Source organism: Vipera ursinii (assembly GCF_947247035.1).
Source record: "Vipera ursinii genome assembly, chromosome: 5".
Lineage (NCBI taxonomy): Eukaryota > Metazoa > Chordata > Lepidosauria > Squamata > Viperidae > Vipera > Vipera ursinii.
The window spans coordinates 22465202-22483310 of NC_139518.1; the positions used below are offsets into that span (position 1 = coordinate 22465202).

The 18109-nt window shown below is 35.8% G+C and overlaps 1 protein-coding gene across 7 annotated transcripts in view; it reads right to left on the reverse strand.

Moving 5' to 3' along the window:
- Positions 1-18109, reverse strand: part of RSRC1 (arginine and serine rich coiled-coil 1) — a 145272-nt gene that overhangs the window by 69347 nt on the left and 57816 nt on the right. For all 7 annotated transcript variants that reach the window (XM_083363694.1, XM_083363695.1, XM_083363696.1 and 4 more), the window contains one exon: positions 12978-13014. In XM_083363694.1, coding sequence (XP_083219820.1) covers positions 12978-13014 — 37 coding nt within the window. The remainder of the gene's footprint in view (positions 1-12977; positions 13015-18109) is intronic.

Below are 18109 nucleotides of genomic sequence, written 5' to 3' on the forward strand. Positions count from 1 at the left end.
TTAATTTACCTCTCATCTTCAGTAACTGCACTCCCATAAAAAGTTTTATACTCAACTCACATAAATCATGGAAAAGAAAAATGAGAAAATCTGGTGGCTAACTCATCTTCTACCATTCTGCGAAAATGAAATTCACTGAAATACCTATCAAAACTGCAATCATAAAGAGATAATGTCTTCTTAGGTCTATCTGCACTTTCCGATTTAATTTCCTCCATGCCCTTGACATCCACAGATACCATTAAGATTAAGCGCATATAGTAACTGAGCAGTTTTCAGATTTTGATATATGGGGCCTAGGCACTAAATGTAATATCATCATTTGAAAATTAATGCAATATTTCTTTTGTTAGTTTTTTGACTAGGAAAGCAGGATGAATACTTTGGTTTCCCTCAAGTAATTTCCCCATCAGAATGACATGCAATTATGAATAGCTATGCACTTGGTCAGAGGTCAGTCAAATTACTACATCATTTAATGAGTAGAGAGATCAAAATGGAGCACACTGTTGCTGCTGAGAGACGCCTTGCAGCCTGCTACATCAAATGTGATAGAATCATTAGAGTAATAAGCATGAAAATCTGTTTGCAGATTAACCTGTGGTTTCATGCTGCTTTCATCTAATGGGGCACTGTGGAAATCTTGTCAGCTTTTCATCAGCTATGATCAAATTACTGAAATTGCGTACAAACCACTGGCACAATTGGAAACAACATCCATAAGTACAGGGTTTTTTTATGTAGATGCCAAAGAAAATAAGCATCTTTGTATTTTATAGTTTTATTTACTTCATCTGATCATTCTGAGAATCTGTGCTATAAACATCTACATACGTATGAAAATTGTAATGTAATACCAGTCTAATTTATGAAATAAAAGTAGCCCGGAAAAATGAAAATATGCTGTTCTTACTACTGCTAATCTAAATACTGTTAGAACAAAAAGATAAGCTGATGATTGGAAACTGTATTATTTGTTAAAAAAAAAAAGAATTTCAAAGTTTTATTTTAAAATAGAAACAATAAAGAAATCAATCTTTTTCACATTTCAACATCTATTTTAAATACAAGTATAAATACAAATAGAAATGTAATTAAATTTTCATTCTCTATTTAAACATGTTTACAGTTAATTTTCCTATATCATAATAACATCTTTAGTAATTAGATATTGGAAAATTGCTAAGCACATTGATTTGTGCTTTAGATTGTAAGCCGCCCTGAGTCTTCGAAGAAGGGCGGGATATAAATGGGATAAAAAAATATTATATAAAACTGCTTGATAAATAATATTGGAAATAAAGTATTTTAAAATTAGGACTGAAAGCCTGACTCATAATAAATAAATTTCCATGGTACAAAACAATAAGCACTGGTCATTTTGATAGACTGAATTGAATGGTACAGTAAAATAAGTTAACAATTAGACAGAAAGTATTTTTCTGTATATATAGTGAATAAAGTGCTACTCTACAAAGCTTTCACTGAAAATGTCAGTCAGAAAATGTAAACATGGACACAGATGATGAAAGTGATGTGTCAAAACTATGTTATCAGTGAGGTAGTTTAGATTAACCTTTAATTCTGAAAAGAATGAAAGGGAAGTCAATACTGCACCTTCACACCCCCTGAGATCAGACTGGTTCCAAACCTGCTGGCTTTTTGAAGATCCGGAATACATGGCTACATTTCTATGCTTGATCCTGAGAGTTAGTTTTATTGAAATATTTGAATTATATTTGTATTGATCGTTGTTTTTTCTTGGCTGGGAATTGTCTGTTGATTTAGGGGTCAATTTGTTTTGCTGATTTTTTAAAAACATTAATTGTTGCTAGCTTCATCTCTTCTTTGAGATGAATGGCCATATAAATTGAATAAATTGTTATATCAGTTATGGTAGATGAATCTCACACTAACTGCCAATTAAAATTTGCTGACAATTCTTCTGCAGTAAAGTATGGCTTGTCATCAAATGATATCTGTGGTATGACCCTAATTGGGCCTTTGCACTTGCAAATGAACCTTAAATCATATAATTAAAACATGGCCATTTTCAAATTCTTCAAGGGAAACAAGGGGAGCTGACAGCAAGTATGACAGCAACTCACTATCCATTATCCAGTATCACAAAAACAAAGTTATATCTTTACAGGCACTCCTTGGCTTACAGCCATTTATTTCGCAACTGTTCAAAGTTACAAAAGCACTGCAAAAAAGTGGCTTATAAACCGGTCATCACATTTACAATTGTCACAACATCCCTACAGTCATATTTAGCTATTAGTTTAATATAGTAAAAGTTCATATTGGCAATTGGCATGTATTTAAGGCAGCTGCAACATTCTGGGATCATGTGATTGACATTTGCAACTTTCCCAGCAAACTTCCAACAAGCAAAGTCAATGGTGGAAGCCAAATTCGCTTAACAATAGTAGGGTTCACTTAACAACTGCACCAATGTGCTTAGCAACCGTGGTAAATAAGGTTGTAAAATCAGGCATGACTCACTTAACAACTCTGGGTGTGCACACGTGTCACCTCCCCTGCGTGAACTGTACTGGTTGTCGATTTGCTTCCAGGTGCAATTCAAGTGCTGTTTGTCACTTTTAAAGAAAGCCCTTCATGCCTTGGGATGAAGATTATCTGAGAGACAGCTCTCTCGCCAGTCACATCCACCTGATCCACTAGAGCAGGGAGGCAAGGAATGTTGCGGGTCCCGTCCCCTAAAGAGGCACATTTGGCAGGACCTAGAAGAAGAGCCTTCTCTGTGGTGGCTCCCTCTCTTTGAAACATTAAAAATTAGAGTGCCCCCCTCTTTGTCACTCTTTTATAATGCCCTGAAGACTTGATTTTACCAACAGGCCTGGAAAACCCAGGGTGGGATGGAGCCCATCAAATGGCTTATTTGACTGTGTGTTGTTGACGGGGTGGGTGACAGGAGGGGTTGTTTTTTTCCCCCCCTATACTGTGTTTCATTGTTTGTAAGTTGCCTAGAATTACTGTGAGTAAGTGGCTATATACATTTTCTAAATAAATAACTTGCCATGCTTAACAACAAAAATTTGGGTTCCAATTGTCATAAATTGAGGGCTATCTGTATAAGGTTTCATCATCCTAGGTGAATCAGGAACTATCTGAAATGCGTGCAAGTACTAAAAGACAGAGCATATTCATATGGTCAATAGAATATATTACCGAAGTCCTGAGAAAGAAAATAAAAAGTACATACTGTAAAAACTGTTTTTTCATAGCTCTATGCATAAAATCAAATATATCAAATATATGCGGGCACAGCAGTGCCTGCACTTCCCGCATCATATGAGAAAAGCTCATCTGTCCTGACCACTTTCTACAGGGGGACGATCGAGAGCATCCTGTCATACAGCATCACAGTCTGGTTTGGAAGCATCACTGCTTCAGACAGGAAGGCGGTGCAGAGAGTGGTGAGGATGGCCAAAAAGATCATTGGCAATTCCCTCTCTCCCATCCAGGACATAGCACAGAAGCGGTGTTTGAACAGGGTCCGTAAGATTATCTGGGACACTACTCATCCTCTTTATCATCTGTTTTCCTTGTTACCTTCTGGGAGGAGGCTTCGTGGTATCTGTAGCAGAACATCCAGATTCAACTATAGTTTCATTCCATACAGCATTAACCTTGTGAATTCAGGCTTCCTCCTTCCATTATATATTCAAGTTGGACAGTATTTAATATTTTATTGTTATGTATATGTAGGGGTGTGGGTCTATACATATGTTGTATGTATCAATTGTGATCGTATGTCAAGGACTACCTGTATATTCAACCTATATCAAATCAATTATAGTATCTACCATGAGTTACTTTTATGCTATTTGGGGTTCAAAATCATATTATAACTTCACTGATTCGCCTTCCTTATATTTTCCCCAAATTGTTTCTTCACTCAGTGTAACATTTAAAATATCTGAGTATGATGACTCTTCATCCAAAGTATTTATTTACCTTCATTTGAAGCTAATAACCACCCAATTGCAATGGACTTTACAAAGTATGCCAAAATCAGGAACTTCAAGGCATAATTTGGCCTACCGGACAAAACAACCAGATTAAGCATGTATAAATGAAGCTGAGTCTCAGCTGAAGCACAAATGGAATAAGTGGAACCAGTTTCACTTTCTTCTTGAAGGGAAAAAGAAAAGGTAGGTAGTGAATATTGGGCCAAGCAATTACTGCAGATGCAGAAACTAGTTTATTAGGAACATGGCTTAACTTTTAGATGTATTGCCCAATGATAAAATCTAGTCTATATGTGAAAAGCAGAAGAAGAATCCAGCCACTGGGCTTTTTTCCTGTTGTTATATAATAATAAACTTGTTATCTTTAAGATGTAACTGTGATGTTCTTTCTCCTGTCAAATATGCTTAAAGAAATATTATTTCTTTTTTGAAAGCAGACTCATAGGGAATTATCAGAAGCTACTTTGGTTTCCACACATTTCAGGAAGCAAAACTCTGTATGTTTCCTAAATCTATGACACAACTAGTTTTTATTAGTACAAAAAAAATAGACTGGAATAAAAAATGTAAGCTTGAACTTTAAAAGAAAAAAAGAGGGTAAAATAAGATGTAAATACATTATTTCCTTTATAAAAATAAAATCTGTAAAATTCTAATTGTGGATACACATGCCATTTTTTACTTAAGCATATTTACAAGCACATATGAAGTGCACTGTAAGACTGTCATGAGTACATAAATTGAGCAATCCTAACTCTTCAAATAGCAATGATTATAAATAACTTTACTGGGAAAAATACATGAAACATACTGCTCAGGAAGAGCTTTTAGCAATCCCTGTTGGTTTTTATTGATTGACATATTACAAGGAGAATATCTGCATTGCTGAAAGGCAGCAACTATCCACAAACCAATGATGGGCTAACAAGCTATTAATGACAGTCTGCAACCCAACCCTTAAAATGGTCAGAATTCTTTCTTTGACCACAAGGACAAGTCGGTCATTATTGTAAGGCTTAAAGAGATCAAACATTCCAATCTTTAAGAAAGGTTTAACAAAAATAAGGTTATGCATGTTCAGCATCAACATTCCAACATTTACATACATGTTTAAACATTAACATTCCTGCTGATCTTAAAGTAAAAGATAATACACAAACAGACAATTGTACCATAGACAAGAAAAAAAAACCAAAAGTAGCACTACGGGCAATCATAATCATAATCATCATAAAGTTGGAAGGGACCTTGGAGGTCATCTAGTCCAACCCCCTGCTCAGGCAGGAAACCCTATACCATTTTGGACAAATGGCTGTCCAGTCTCTTCTTAAGAACGTCCAGGGTTGGAGCATTCAAAGCTTCTGGAGGCAGGTTGTTCCACTGATTAATTGTTCTAACTGTCAGGAAGTTTCTCCTTAGTTCTAGGTTGCTTCTCTCATTGATTAGTTTCCATCCATTGCTTCTTGTCCTGCCTTTGGGCACTTTGGAGAATAGCCTGAGTCCCTCCTCTTTGTGGCAGTCCCTGAGATATTGGAACACTTCTATCATGTCCCCCCTCATCCTCCTCTTCATTAAACTAGACATACCCAATTCCAGCAGCCGTTCCTTATATGTTTTAGTCTCCAGTCCCCTAATCATCTTGGTTGCTCTTCTCTGTACTCTTTCTAGAGTCTCAACATCTTTTTTAAATCGTGGTGACCAAAACTGGATGAAGTATTCCAAGTGTGGCCTTACCAAGGCATTGTAAAGTGGTATTAATACTTCACGTGATCTTGATTCTATTCCTCTGTTAATGCATCCTAGCAATGTGTTGGCTTTTTTGGCAGCTGCAGCACACTGCTGGCTCATATTTAACTAGGACAAGATCCCTCTCACAGCTATTTTTCCTTTTTCTTATCTCATGATATTAATTTCTTTGGCTTACTATTTCTTCTTTTGTATAGTCTGAATAAAGTTTAGCCTAAAAAAGCATTCCATGGTGGGCAACTATGTATCAATATTATGCCCATTGAAGAATTGTAGAAAAAAATGTTTAAAATTAATGCATAAATTATCCAGAATTAAGTTTCCCCCTGCATTCAATCAGCAGGGTTCTCCTGCCCAATGGTTTGCTTGAAATAGTGTTTTGGCAGCTGCAGCACACTGCTGGCTCATATTTAAGTGATTGTCCACTAGGACTCCGAGATCCCTCTAACAGTTACTACTATTGAGCAAGGTACCCCCTATACTATACCTGTACATTTGGTTTTTCTTGCCTAAATGTAGAGCCTTACTTTTTTCACCATTGAATTTCATTTTGTTAGATAGTGCCCAGTGTTCAGGTCTGTCCAGATCCTCCTGTATCTTAAGCCTGTCTTCTGGAGTGTTGGCTATTCCTGCCAGCTTGGTGTCATCTGCAAATTTGATGAGTTCCCCATTTATCCCTTCGTCCAAATCGTTGATGAAGATGTTGAAGAGCACTGGGCCCAGAACAGAGTCCTAGGGCACCCCACTACATACTTCCCTCCATGTAGATGCGGTTCCATTGAGGACCACACGCTGAGTACGGCCAGTCAGCCAGCTACGAATCCATCTGGTGGTGATTCTGTCTAACCCGCATTTTTCTATCTTATCAAGTAGAAGGTTGTGATCTACTTTATCAAATGCCTTACTGAAATCCAAGTAAATTATATCCACAGCATTCCTCTGATCCACTAATTTTGTCACTTGGTCAAAGAATGCAATAAGATTTGTCTGGCATGATCTGTTTTTGACAAACCCATGTTGGCTTTTAGTAATGACTTTGTTTGCCTCTAGGTGCTTGCTGATTCGTTGTTTGATTATCATTTCCAGAATCTTCCCAGGTATTGAGGTCAGGCTGATAGGTCTGTAGTTTCCTGGATCCATTTTTTTTTCCTTTTTTGAAGATGGGAACTACATCAGCTCTTTTCCAATCCTCTGGTAGTTCCCCAGTGCTCCAAGAACTTTGAAAAATATAGTTCAGTGGTTCTGAGATCACATCTGCCAGTTCCTTGAGAACCTTGGGGTGTAATCCATCTGGTCCGGGTGATTTGAACTCCTCTAGACTAGACTGGTGCTCACTTACCATTTTCTTGCCTATCTTAACTTGTGTTTCTATTCTGTTTTTTATGGCACTGTTTTTGATAGGTTGGTCTGTTTTTTCCCTTTGTGTAAAGACAGAAGCAAAAAACCAAGTTAAATAGTTCTGCTTTCTCCCTGTTACTTGTCACCTTCTTGCCACTTTCACCCACTAATGGACCAATTATTTCCTTCACTTTTTCTTGTTTTTTACATGTTGAAAGAAGCTTTTTTTTGTTATTGTTGACTTTGGTCACAAGCCTTAGTTCATTTTGAGCCTTAGCTTTCCTCACTTCATCTTTGCAGGCTTGGGCTCTTTGCTGATATTCTGACTTAGTTATTTGTCCCTCTTTCCACTTTCTATACTTTCCCTTTTTATCTTTCAATTTGTCAGAGAGTTCTTTAGGCAGCCACGATGGTTTCTTTTGAGAGCTGTTATTTTTCCTCTTCGTTGGTACTGTGCTAGACTGGGCTTTTATTATCTCACTTTTCAAAATTTCCCAAGCTTCTTGAGTTGTTTTCCCCTTGAGGATTCTCATCCATGGAATCCTTCCCAAGCCCTCTCTAAGTTTATTGAAATTAGCTCTCTTAAAGTCTAGGACTCTAGTTTGACTGTGTTCTATTGCTTGTGCTTCCATAATGTTGAATTCCAATATTGCATGATCACTTCCTCCCAAGGTTTCTGTGGCTTCAACACCTTCTATCATTTCATCTCTGTTAGTGAGAATCCTTGACTTACGACAGTTCATTCAGTGACTGTTTGAAATTACCATAGTGCTGAACAAAGGGAATTATGACCCCTGACTGAAATTATGACTGAAGCAATGCCCCAACAGTCACATAATCAAAATTCAAAGGCCTGGGCCTACTAGATTGCAGCAGATTTCTACATTCCAACAGGCACTGAGCCTCCCAGGGTCTCTCTCACACACTGAGGCAACCCCAGGCAACTGCTCAACAACCAAGGATCTGTCCCAGACTACCTGTAACTCACAGAACAGAGTAGCCCTCCAAAACGTAATAAGGATAAGATCATCATCATCATCATCCCAGCAGACAAAGATCGAACCAACCCAATACAGAAACTAGACAATCTAATTAAGAGAACCTTTAACAACCTAACCAAGAAAGCTAAAAGTTAAAAAAAGGCAGTGGATCCATCCTCCCACACATCTATGGACAGCCAAAGATACACGAGAGAATTGTCCAATTATATCATTACCAGGGACACCAACATATAACAGTGTCAAAGAACTTAACCAAAAAAGCTTGGACACTTCCAGAAGAGACTGAATATTATAGCAATGCCTCATTATAGTGCCTCCAGAAAAATCAAAGAGCTAAAAATAGAAGAATAGATTTTGGTTTCATTCAATGTCACAAACAGCACTCTTTACATCCATAGACCAGGAACTAATGAAAGAATTTATGGCAGCACTAGTACACAATATGACCAACTTAAACAAATGCACTAAGATTGAAATACACTATCAAATCAGTGGAACATGCATGAGATCACCAATCTCAGGAATCATAGCAGAGACTTCATTTGAAGCTGACCATTTTTGATCTTCCTTGCCCTTTTCTCCACCTTTTCTGATGCTATTAAAAGATGTTCCATTCCAGTTTCTTTTTTATTCCTATCTACCTCTTTTATCCAAGTTGCATTCTTGTTAAATTCCTTTGCGTTGTCTCATAGCTATGCCCAGAATGACACTGTTTCTTCTTTGTTAAGTGTAGACTGGTAAATAGTAAACTCTCCACTGATAGACAAACATTTCTGATTTTACTGAAAATGGAGATTCTGTTATAGTCTGATCTTAACTTGCTGATCATAATTTCCAGCCTGATCTTCCATTCTGATGATGCACTGTTTGGCTTTTTTGTTTGTTAATTTTGCATCCAGTTATAACTGCAGCTATGCTGTACACTGACTTGTAACCAATTGTTTAGTTACTGTTTGAAGTTACTGTTCACAGCAGTGAAAAAAGTAGCTTATGGTCATTTTTCACACTTATGGCTGTTGGGCAACTGGCATATATTTGTGATGGCGGCAGTGTCCCAGGGTCATGTGATCACCTTTTGCGACCTTCTGACAAGCAAAATCAATAGGGAAACCAGATTCACTTAACTTTACTAACTTAACAACTGCAGTGATTCACTTAACAACTCTGGCAAGAAAAGTCATAAAATGGGGCTAAGACTCACTTAACATAGCAACAGAAATTTTGGGCTTAACTGTGGTTGTAAGTCTAGGTTTATCTGTACTTAGTTTGTTTCTTGCAGTGAGCTGGTGCTTATATTTGATATTCTAGTATTGACATCTTTTTATACTTGAGCTAGCTGTTTCTTTGGAAGAAGCTTCAATGCAGGCAACTTTATTCTGCCATTTTTGTGCTATATTACATGCTTAAACATTCTTTGTTTAAGTTCTTTTACTTTTTTAATTAGAGAACTTTGTTCTTTCTGAGGCAAAGGCAGACAAGAGGGTGCCTGGTTTGAGAATGAATAAAATTCAATAGCTATGCTGCTGCTGACTACTCATGCCTTGCCTCCACAGTCTGATTTATTTCTGGCAAGATTTTTATTTCTTTGCTCTGGGTGGACCTTTGAATTCTTCCAATACTGCTTCTGTGAATACTTTATTTCACATTGTAAATCAACAGATGATTACACAAACTGACACAATCACCAAAATGATTCGCTGGAATATTTGTAAAAAAAAATTGTCATGTGCCAATAATGAAAAAGCGGAGGGAACATAGAGTTGAAGAAGTAGTTGAAAATGAGGAGTTAAAATATTGTGTAATTTCCAAATACAAATTGATAAAGTCTTGACTAATAACACACCCAATTTAACGGTGGTTGAATTATAGTCTAACTAATTAATTCTATTAATGTATTCTCAGCAAATCTAAGATGTTTTATTTTAAAATAAATTATTTGGGAGAAAAAATGAATCCTTTCAAGAAACTGTCATGACTGCAACCAGAAATGCAAGCTTCATAGAGAGTAACTATAAAGACACAATTGCCAATAGGCTGAAGCAGCCTAGAGAAGAATTAAATTAATGCCACAGAGAAGCTATACCAAAGGTTAACTGAGCCTGATCGAAACAAGCTGAATGAATGAATTTGCCCAGTAGAGTATATTTTTTAAGCTAGAGGTGAAAAAAGAAGTTCCTGAATAGAAACATGAAAGGAAGAAATAGCTGTCAAATAAACCTTTAAGGAAGACAGAGTAGGGGTTTTTTTTTCCAAATCAGCAGGAATAAGAGGACCCCTTGTAGAGAACAGGTACTCAGATTCAAAATTTGGAAGAGGTTATTAAAAGTGTTCCTCTTAGAATATGAACATAATGTTAACAGCTTTCTGGATGGATAAAGCACTTCCTGAACTATTAGAGAAATCTTTATCAATTGTGAGAGGGATATTGCAGTCCTAGTGGACAATCACTTAAATATGAACCAGCAGTGTGCTGCAGCTGCCAAAAAAAGACAACACAGTGCTAGGCTGCATTAACAGAGGGATAGAATCAAGATCACGTGAAGTATTAATACCACTTTACAATGCCTTGGTAAGGCCACACCTGGAATACTGCAGCCAATGTAAAAAAGATGTTGAGACTCCAGAAAGAGTACAGAGAAGAGCAACAAAGATGATTATGGGATTAGAGACTAAAACATATAAGGAACGGTTGCTGGAATTGGGTATGTCTAGTTTAATGAACAGAAGGGCGAGGAGTGACATGACAGCAGTGTTCCAATATCTCAGGGGCTGCCACAAAGAAGAGGGAGTCAAGCTATTCTCCAAAGCGCCTGAAGGCAGGGCAAGAAGCAATGGATGGAAACTAATCAAGGAGAGAAGCAACCTAGAACTAAGGAGAAACTTCCTGACAGTTAGAACAATTAACCAGTGGAACAACCTTCCTCCAAAAGTGGTGAATGCTCCAACACTGGAAGTTTTTAAGAAGAGACTGGACAACCATTTGTCTAAAATGGTATAGGGTTTCCTGGCTGAGCAGGGGTTGGACTAGATGACCTCCAAAGTCCCTTCCAACTTTAATATTATTATTATTAAATTCCTCAGGTGATTAGTAGGAATTTGTCTATCTCCAGATGCAGTAGACCAAGACAGTAGATCTACTCTTGTTATCATGACAAGCAATAAAATATATCCAAGGAAGAAATGAATCAAATGTACGAACTGTAGCTGCCACAGCACCAAGTAGATGGCAGATATTATTGCAAGAATTCTTGTAATGAAATAAATTGGTGGGAACAAACAGAACAATACAGATAGTGTAGTGTACTGTTCATCTATGACAATTTGAGGCTAGCACTGAATGAATGGTGATTACAATCAGTTCTCAGCAGCTACTTAAATGCTTGCCAGCCTGGGACTCTCAACTTCCTGCCAACTGCTCCATTGACTTTGGTTGTGGGAAGCCAGCAGGAAGTTGCCTCACCTAACAACCATGGTATTCAGTTATCAATGGCACCTGAGACTGCAAGGATTGCCATCGCTATGAAAATATTGCTTGGTGATAGAAATTCCAGTCCCGATTGCTGTTGTTAAGGCAAGGACTAACTGTATACATAACCATCTGCAAACAAATGAATAATCATGCAGGCCCAGATATATTACTGATCAACTACCATATTGTTCACTGACAATTTCTATAGACTGAAGAAGTCTACCTGAGAAGTTTCCATCAAGAGGAAGTACATCAAAATATCTACATCTTTTGAGCACTCACTCGTGTGTGCAAATCAATACTAGATTCAATTTATTGGTGAAAGTACTAGGAGCTAATTTAACAGAGATATTATCAGTATATCTTAAGGCTGATTTAGCCAGCTTTTCTGGAAAATGGAGCTGACTGACAAACTCAAATTGCTACAGCAGGAAGCTACAGTAGGAAGCTTAGAATTACTAGTCTAATAAGAGTTTCAGGGAACCGCATAAAAAAGAGTTTGAGTAATGCTCCAAGATACTGGGAAGTCTAAGAAAGTCCCAATACTTACAAGGAGAATTGCATATGTATGTTCAGAGGTAAGAAAATATGTCTGTGCATGTACTGAAGACGCAAATTGCTATTATCGCTGCTGTTTTTTATTTTGGTCAACTCAAGACAGCAAACATGTAATACTCTTGCCTTTTTTCCTCAGCAAGACCTAGAAGTTAGATGCAATACATACTTAACATGAACCAGTTATCTTACAGGTTTTTGGAAAGGAAAATGCTGTTCTTCAGATTACAATCATATTTTCTTCCCCTACTATGTATCCAGATCATCTATACTGACCCACCTACCTTCCCTAGATTATTTCATAAATGGAACTCTGTGTGAAGTTATTTGGATTGGGATCATTTCTAAAATTAAACAGATCTATTAACCTGACAGCACTGTGTTTATTGTTAAGCATTTCATGTTTTCATTAAAAACTGTACTTTTATTTAACAACAACAACATATCATTTAAATGATGAGTAATTCATGCTATATTGAGAAAGCCCATATTGGATTTAAAAACTATCAAATTAATGAAATGTATAAGCAATACGTGAATGCGTGTTTCAAAATAAAAGTTTATTTTCAAATCTAGATATGCCAAAAAAATCGCAATGAACAACTTTTAATTTATAATTAAGGCAATCACCAATCCAAGATTATAGCCCTTTTTATTTCATCTCCACATCAAAAAATTTAAAAAATTAAAATCCCTTGAAACATAAGATAAATGAAAACGTAAGTGCTTCTCACATAATAACAGTAAGCTGACCCTCTGGGAAATAGTTGGCTTTCTCAATTCAAGCGATTCAAAGCTCATTCAGAACTGTTCATTTAGAATGCAGATATCAAAGTTGATGCAAATATTCAAGAGAAAATTAGAGCTTACCAGATGTTCTAATCCAGTTCTGATGTTTCCGGCATCTCTGAAATAGAAGAACAAAAATTCTAAACAATTATTAATCATTGGTATATAATTATTCATGTTGAACTTCAAAAGTTATAATGATCTGTCCTTTTGTTTAGTTTGTTTTAATATCTGAAGCTATATTATTGAATAAAATCTAAATGCATCCTCTATTATAATTCCAAAATGTCTTTACCATAATATGAATATATAACAGAATAGGAATAAGTGAATGCATATGATTGCTGATAGTTGGTAAATTTTAAATCCCTTTATTAAAACCAGAATGTATATACCATTTATAAAAAGAAATGTTTTTGATTATGTGCAAAGCTCAAATTCTCCAAATGAGAAATATTCAACTGTTTATTCTCCCAGGAATAAGAAAATTGTTTGTATGTAAAAAAGTATAATCTTAACATCTAAACAAAGTTGACTGATAGCACGATTTAAAAATTCAGCTGATTCATGATGCGGATTTAGGAGAACCAATATACAGTACACAACAAACAAAAATAAAAAGTTGTAGTTAATTTGTTCAATATTCTTTGATCAATTCACAGGGCACTAAATCTATTGAGAAAAAAGATGATGACGACTCAGATTTTTTGTCAGTAGATCCTACATAAATTATTGATAACTTAAATCAGAGCTAACTTGCCTCACTGTTTCCTATCTATCTCTAATCATCCTGCTAATCAGCATTCTCTTCAGGATCATAATGCCCATGAATAAATTTATAATACAGAACTCATATACTGCCAGAAATCCTTGCTTTCTATAGTAAGCAAAAATTCATTTGTATTTTTGGCAATAAAAATACTTATGATAAACGAGTGCTTTTATTTCTCTATCATCACATGCATTAAACATTTTAGCGATTCAATTAAACCAGGGGCCAAATTATTTAAATTTATTTTCTATGCAATGAAAATAGACAACAACCAATCTTTTATTTCTTATTTTTATTGGTTTGTGGAATATTATCAGATTGCAATTTTTCTATATTATTTCCTTACTATTCAGATTTTTAAAAAATATGAATTACATTCATCTTTGTATTTTTCTCAAATAAACAAACTATAATCTAGGTCACAGGTCTGCAACCCGCGGCTCCGGAGCCGCATGCGGCTCTTTCAGCCGGCTCCCAGTCCTCTGCCATGTGCAGTTCAAAAAAAAAAGTGGGACTAAAAAAGTTCAACCAATCAATTCAAATATGCAGGGTAAGTGCATATCTTGCCTTGGCTCTTCAGTCAAACCCTGTTCTGCGCATGCGCGCATGTACGCGCAGGTGCACACATTTTTTTGTGGCTCCCAGTTTTTCCTTTTGTGAGGGAACCGGTTCCGAGTGGCTCTTTCACTGTTTCAGGTTGCTGACCCCTGATCTAGGTTATTTAATATAAGCTTTTCTTAAAGGTGCATTAGAAAATAAAGGAAATTCAGAAATTATATATTGGTTTGACCTTAGTTCAAGAAAGAAGGCTGGTTCAGAAAAAATGTTTAGTTTTTTCACTTCAACAAGTGATTTTGTGGAACTGTGAAATAACAAAACAAGACTATGTGCAAAACATATCCTACTTTTAATCAAAATGATATTGTATAAGTTATAGAAAAGGAATATTTTCCTGGATTGGAAATTAAACTACTAACCAGCTGCCTGTATGCATTAATGTGGTAAAACACACATTGTAATATTGTAATGTAAACTCTGCCCCTTTCATACTTGTGTGTGATATTAAACCTAGCATTGATGATGTTATCTAATTGGGTAATGAAACATCTGCAAGAAAACAATCAGATTCAGCGAGCACCGAGGATTCCTCATTTCAACTCTGAGCTACAAATATTTTCTTCCATTGGTACCAGTCAACCGTGTAAGAACTCAGTCACGGTAAGGGAGAAGCTCTCCAAAGAGACTTTCCTGACACTTTTTATAATCTTTCCCAAAATTTTATGAATATTATCATTAAATTTTTGACATTCAGAATCATTAGATCAGTTTTAAAACTTTAAAACGTACACTTTTCTGTGGTTTATAATATTGTATTTCATATTTTTATTGTGATCTATCCAGAGCATTATATGGCCAATATAAATATACTAATTGAATCAATAACTGACCCAAAGTGACTTACCAGATGCTCAGCTGGTTTAATGGATCTCTAAGTGATAATTTGGTCTACACATATATCAAGTAAATAAGTTTTGGATGCAGTCAAAGGACAATTCTGAGTAAAAGCTATAAAAATGAAGAATTTCTATATAAAAGTTGTATTATGGTAGGAAGAATTTCCAGAGATAGCATAGAAATATTTATTTTACTTTGCTTGTAAAATGATGAGCAACTAGGTGTTGACAGAGTATTCAGGGATTTATTGCCACAATAAATTATCATAACAAAATTCTTGCATTTGGGTATTTTCAATGTTCACATTACTAATAACAATTATAAAACTAATTATATACAACATCTCTAGATATTAATTGGTCAAACCACTGAATGCATTTTGAAAATCTATTTTCAATCATTTCCACATACATCATGCCCATATTTTTTCAGATTTGAAATGTGCTAGAAACATCTATTCCTGTTAAGCTGTGTTTAAAAAAAATAATCCCACACAGAAAAAATGGTCTCATGAAACATGTAGAATAATAATCAAAATTTGCTATACCACATCATACATTATTAAAAGAAAACTGAAATCCTCTATTTATATTGGAGCTGAAGGTCATAATGAACTTAATTGCTAGGAAGCAGAACCCAGGTCACTGACACACAAAGCTTCTTGCTAATGGTATCAAATTTGTTCTCTTTAGTGGTCTGTCTCCTATGCTGTGCTTGTCACAACTTCATCAATATTTGCACAACTGTTTTTGCTCTGTGCTGAAAGCAGACTTAATTCAATTATAGATCTTAAAACTGATAAAATGGTCCTGAAGTGGAAACGGGAAAGATATTATTGGCAAATGAATAAAGATCTGTATTGAACTAGCACACGAGAGTATAGAAGATTTTTTTTAAAAAAAATCATTCCCTGTCTTAAGTCTTCTGGGAACAGTGAGTTTTCCTTTCCCTCATGCAGCACATTGATTTCTGAATTAGACTGCAATATTAAATAATTAATATACTTGCCATGATTGATGTTTTGCATTAGTTGAATATTAGGTTATCAATCAAAATCCACTTGGTTTAATGTAATAATATTGAAAAAGTGTCACTGTCTGTTCATCCAATTTGTAGTTGAAGGAGCACAGATAGTAATATTGGAATAACAGAAGGTTCTGAGGCAGGAAGTGTTCTAGATGAACATACTGTATATAAGGCCAACATTAGGAAACTAACAGTGACTTTGGGCCAGTTATTCTCTCTCAGCCCAACTCACTTCAGAGGGTCTTTGTTGAGGAGATTACACTGAGAAAAGAGTATTGTTTGCTGCCTCGAGTTTATAAAAAATAATACAGGGGGATTAAAAAGTGTAAAAAAATCTATATCTAACTCTTTCATGGCACTCATCATTTTTAGTACAATTTTCTTTCAACTCTGAGATTTATCATGCAGTAAGATCTTGTCATACGGGTAGTCCTTACTTAATGACTCTTCACTTAGCAACTGTCCCAAGTTACAACTGACCCAAAAAAGATACTTATAACCCAGATTCAAAACTCCAACGGCTGCCCCCCAATAGTAATTTATTATTTGATTTAAAATACAATTAAGTGAAAGAATTAACTCAGTAATAATAAATACAAGGAAAAAAGGGTTCCATTTGCCAAAACTGGGGTTATACATAATAAATTATTTATGTCAATAAAATAATCATTATCCAAGAGCAAATAAAAGTATTTTCTGCTTCTGATGAAGTAGCACAGGTAGTCCTTGCTTAATGACCATTCATTAAGCAACCGTTCAAAGTTATAACAGTGCTGAACGAATGGCAGTTGTGACTGGTCCTTGAAGTTATGGCTATTGCAATGCTCCCATGGTCATGTGACCAAGTTCTTGAAGTTTGGCAGCCCACCCACATTTTTTACTATAACTCTCCCACCTACCTATCTCCCCCAACCCTGCCCTTTTGGCCACCCTGCATTCTACCACCTCTATACCTCTAACTCTCTGCTGACCTTCACAGTCTTCTTCCCTGTTGCTGATGAGGTGTGCCTGGCCAAGGCAGCTGCTGCCCAATATGAAGCCTTGGGGGCAGGGGGGAGTTGAAGCAGAGGTGAGCACAGCAGGATTGCAGACCCTTGTCTCCTGAAGAGGTTTGCCAAGTCAACCAGCTGCATTATATATCATTTCTTAAATATTTAAATTCTATGCTAATTTCATTGTTTCTTATCTTAATTTTCTATTCTTTTTAATTGGGAAACCCATTAGAATATATATACTTTTCTGTCACAAGCTACCATTGGGAAAGGTGCTTGGGAGTGCACGAGTAAGGAAATGTCCCTGAAATGATGACCCAACAGGTCATATGTTGTCTCGTATGCTCTAAAGTTCAAGATTCTTTTCAAACGTATAATGAAACTAAGTAAATTTAATGGATTTTTGAAATTTTCAAATGGGTGTATATAGGTAATCTTTGTTTAACAACAGAAATTTGGACTGGAATTTCCCTTGCTAAGCAATGCAGTCGTAAAGCACAATGTTACATGACTGCTTTGCTTAGTGACAAATTATGAATAGGCCTATATCTATATGGAGGTATCAGAAGCTAAAAAAATATTAAAACTGGCAAGGCACCAGGACCGGATGGACTACCTGGTTCTTATTATATTTAAAGATTTACTTTTGCAAAAACTTCAGAAAATGACAAGTTCTGTTTTGCAAGGAGATGCAACGTCAGAATCTTGGGAAAAGACAAATATAGCACTGTTACCAAAGTGAAGACAGGATCTAACTTATACTGTATATTATAGACCAATTTCTTTATTGAACAATGATTATAAGTTGGCATCATTAATTTTGGCAGGTACACTAAAAGTTTTACAAGAATTGTTCATGAAGATCAATGTGGATTTTTATATAAAAGACAATTACAAATGTCAGAATTGTATTGAATATAATAGAATACTTTTAACATAATAGTGAACAAACCACATTAATTTTTTTT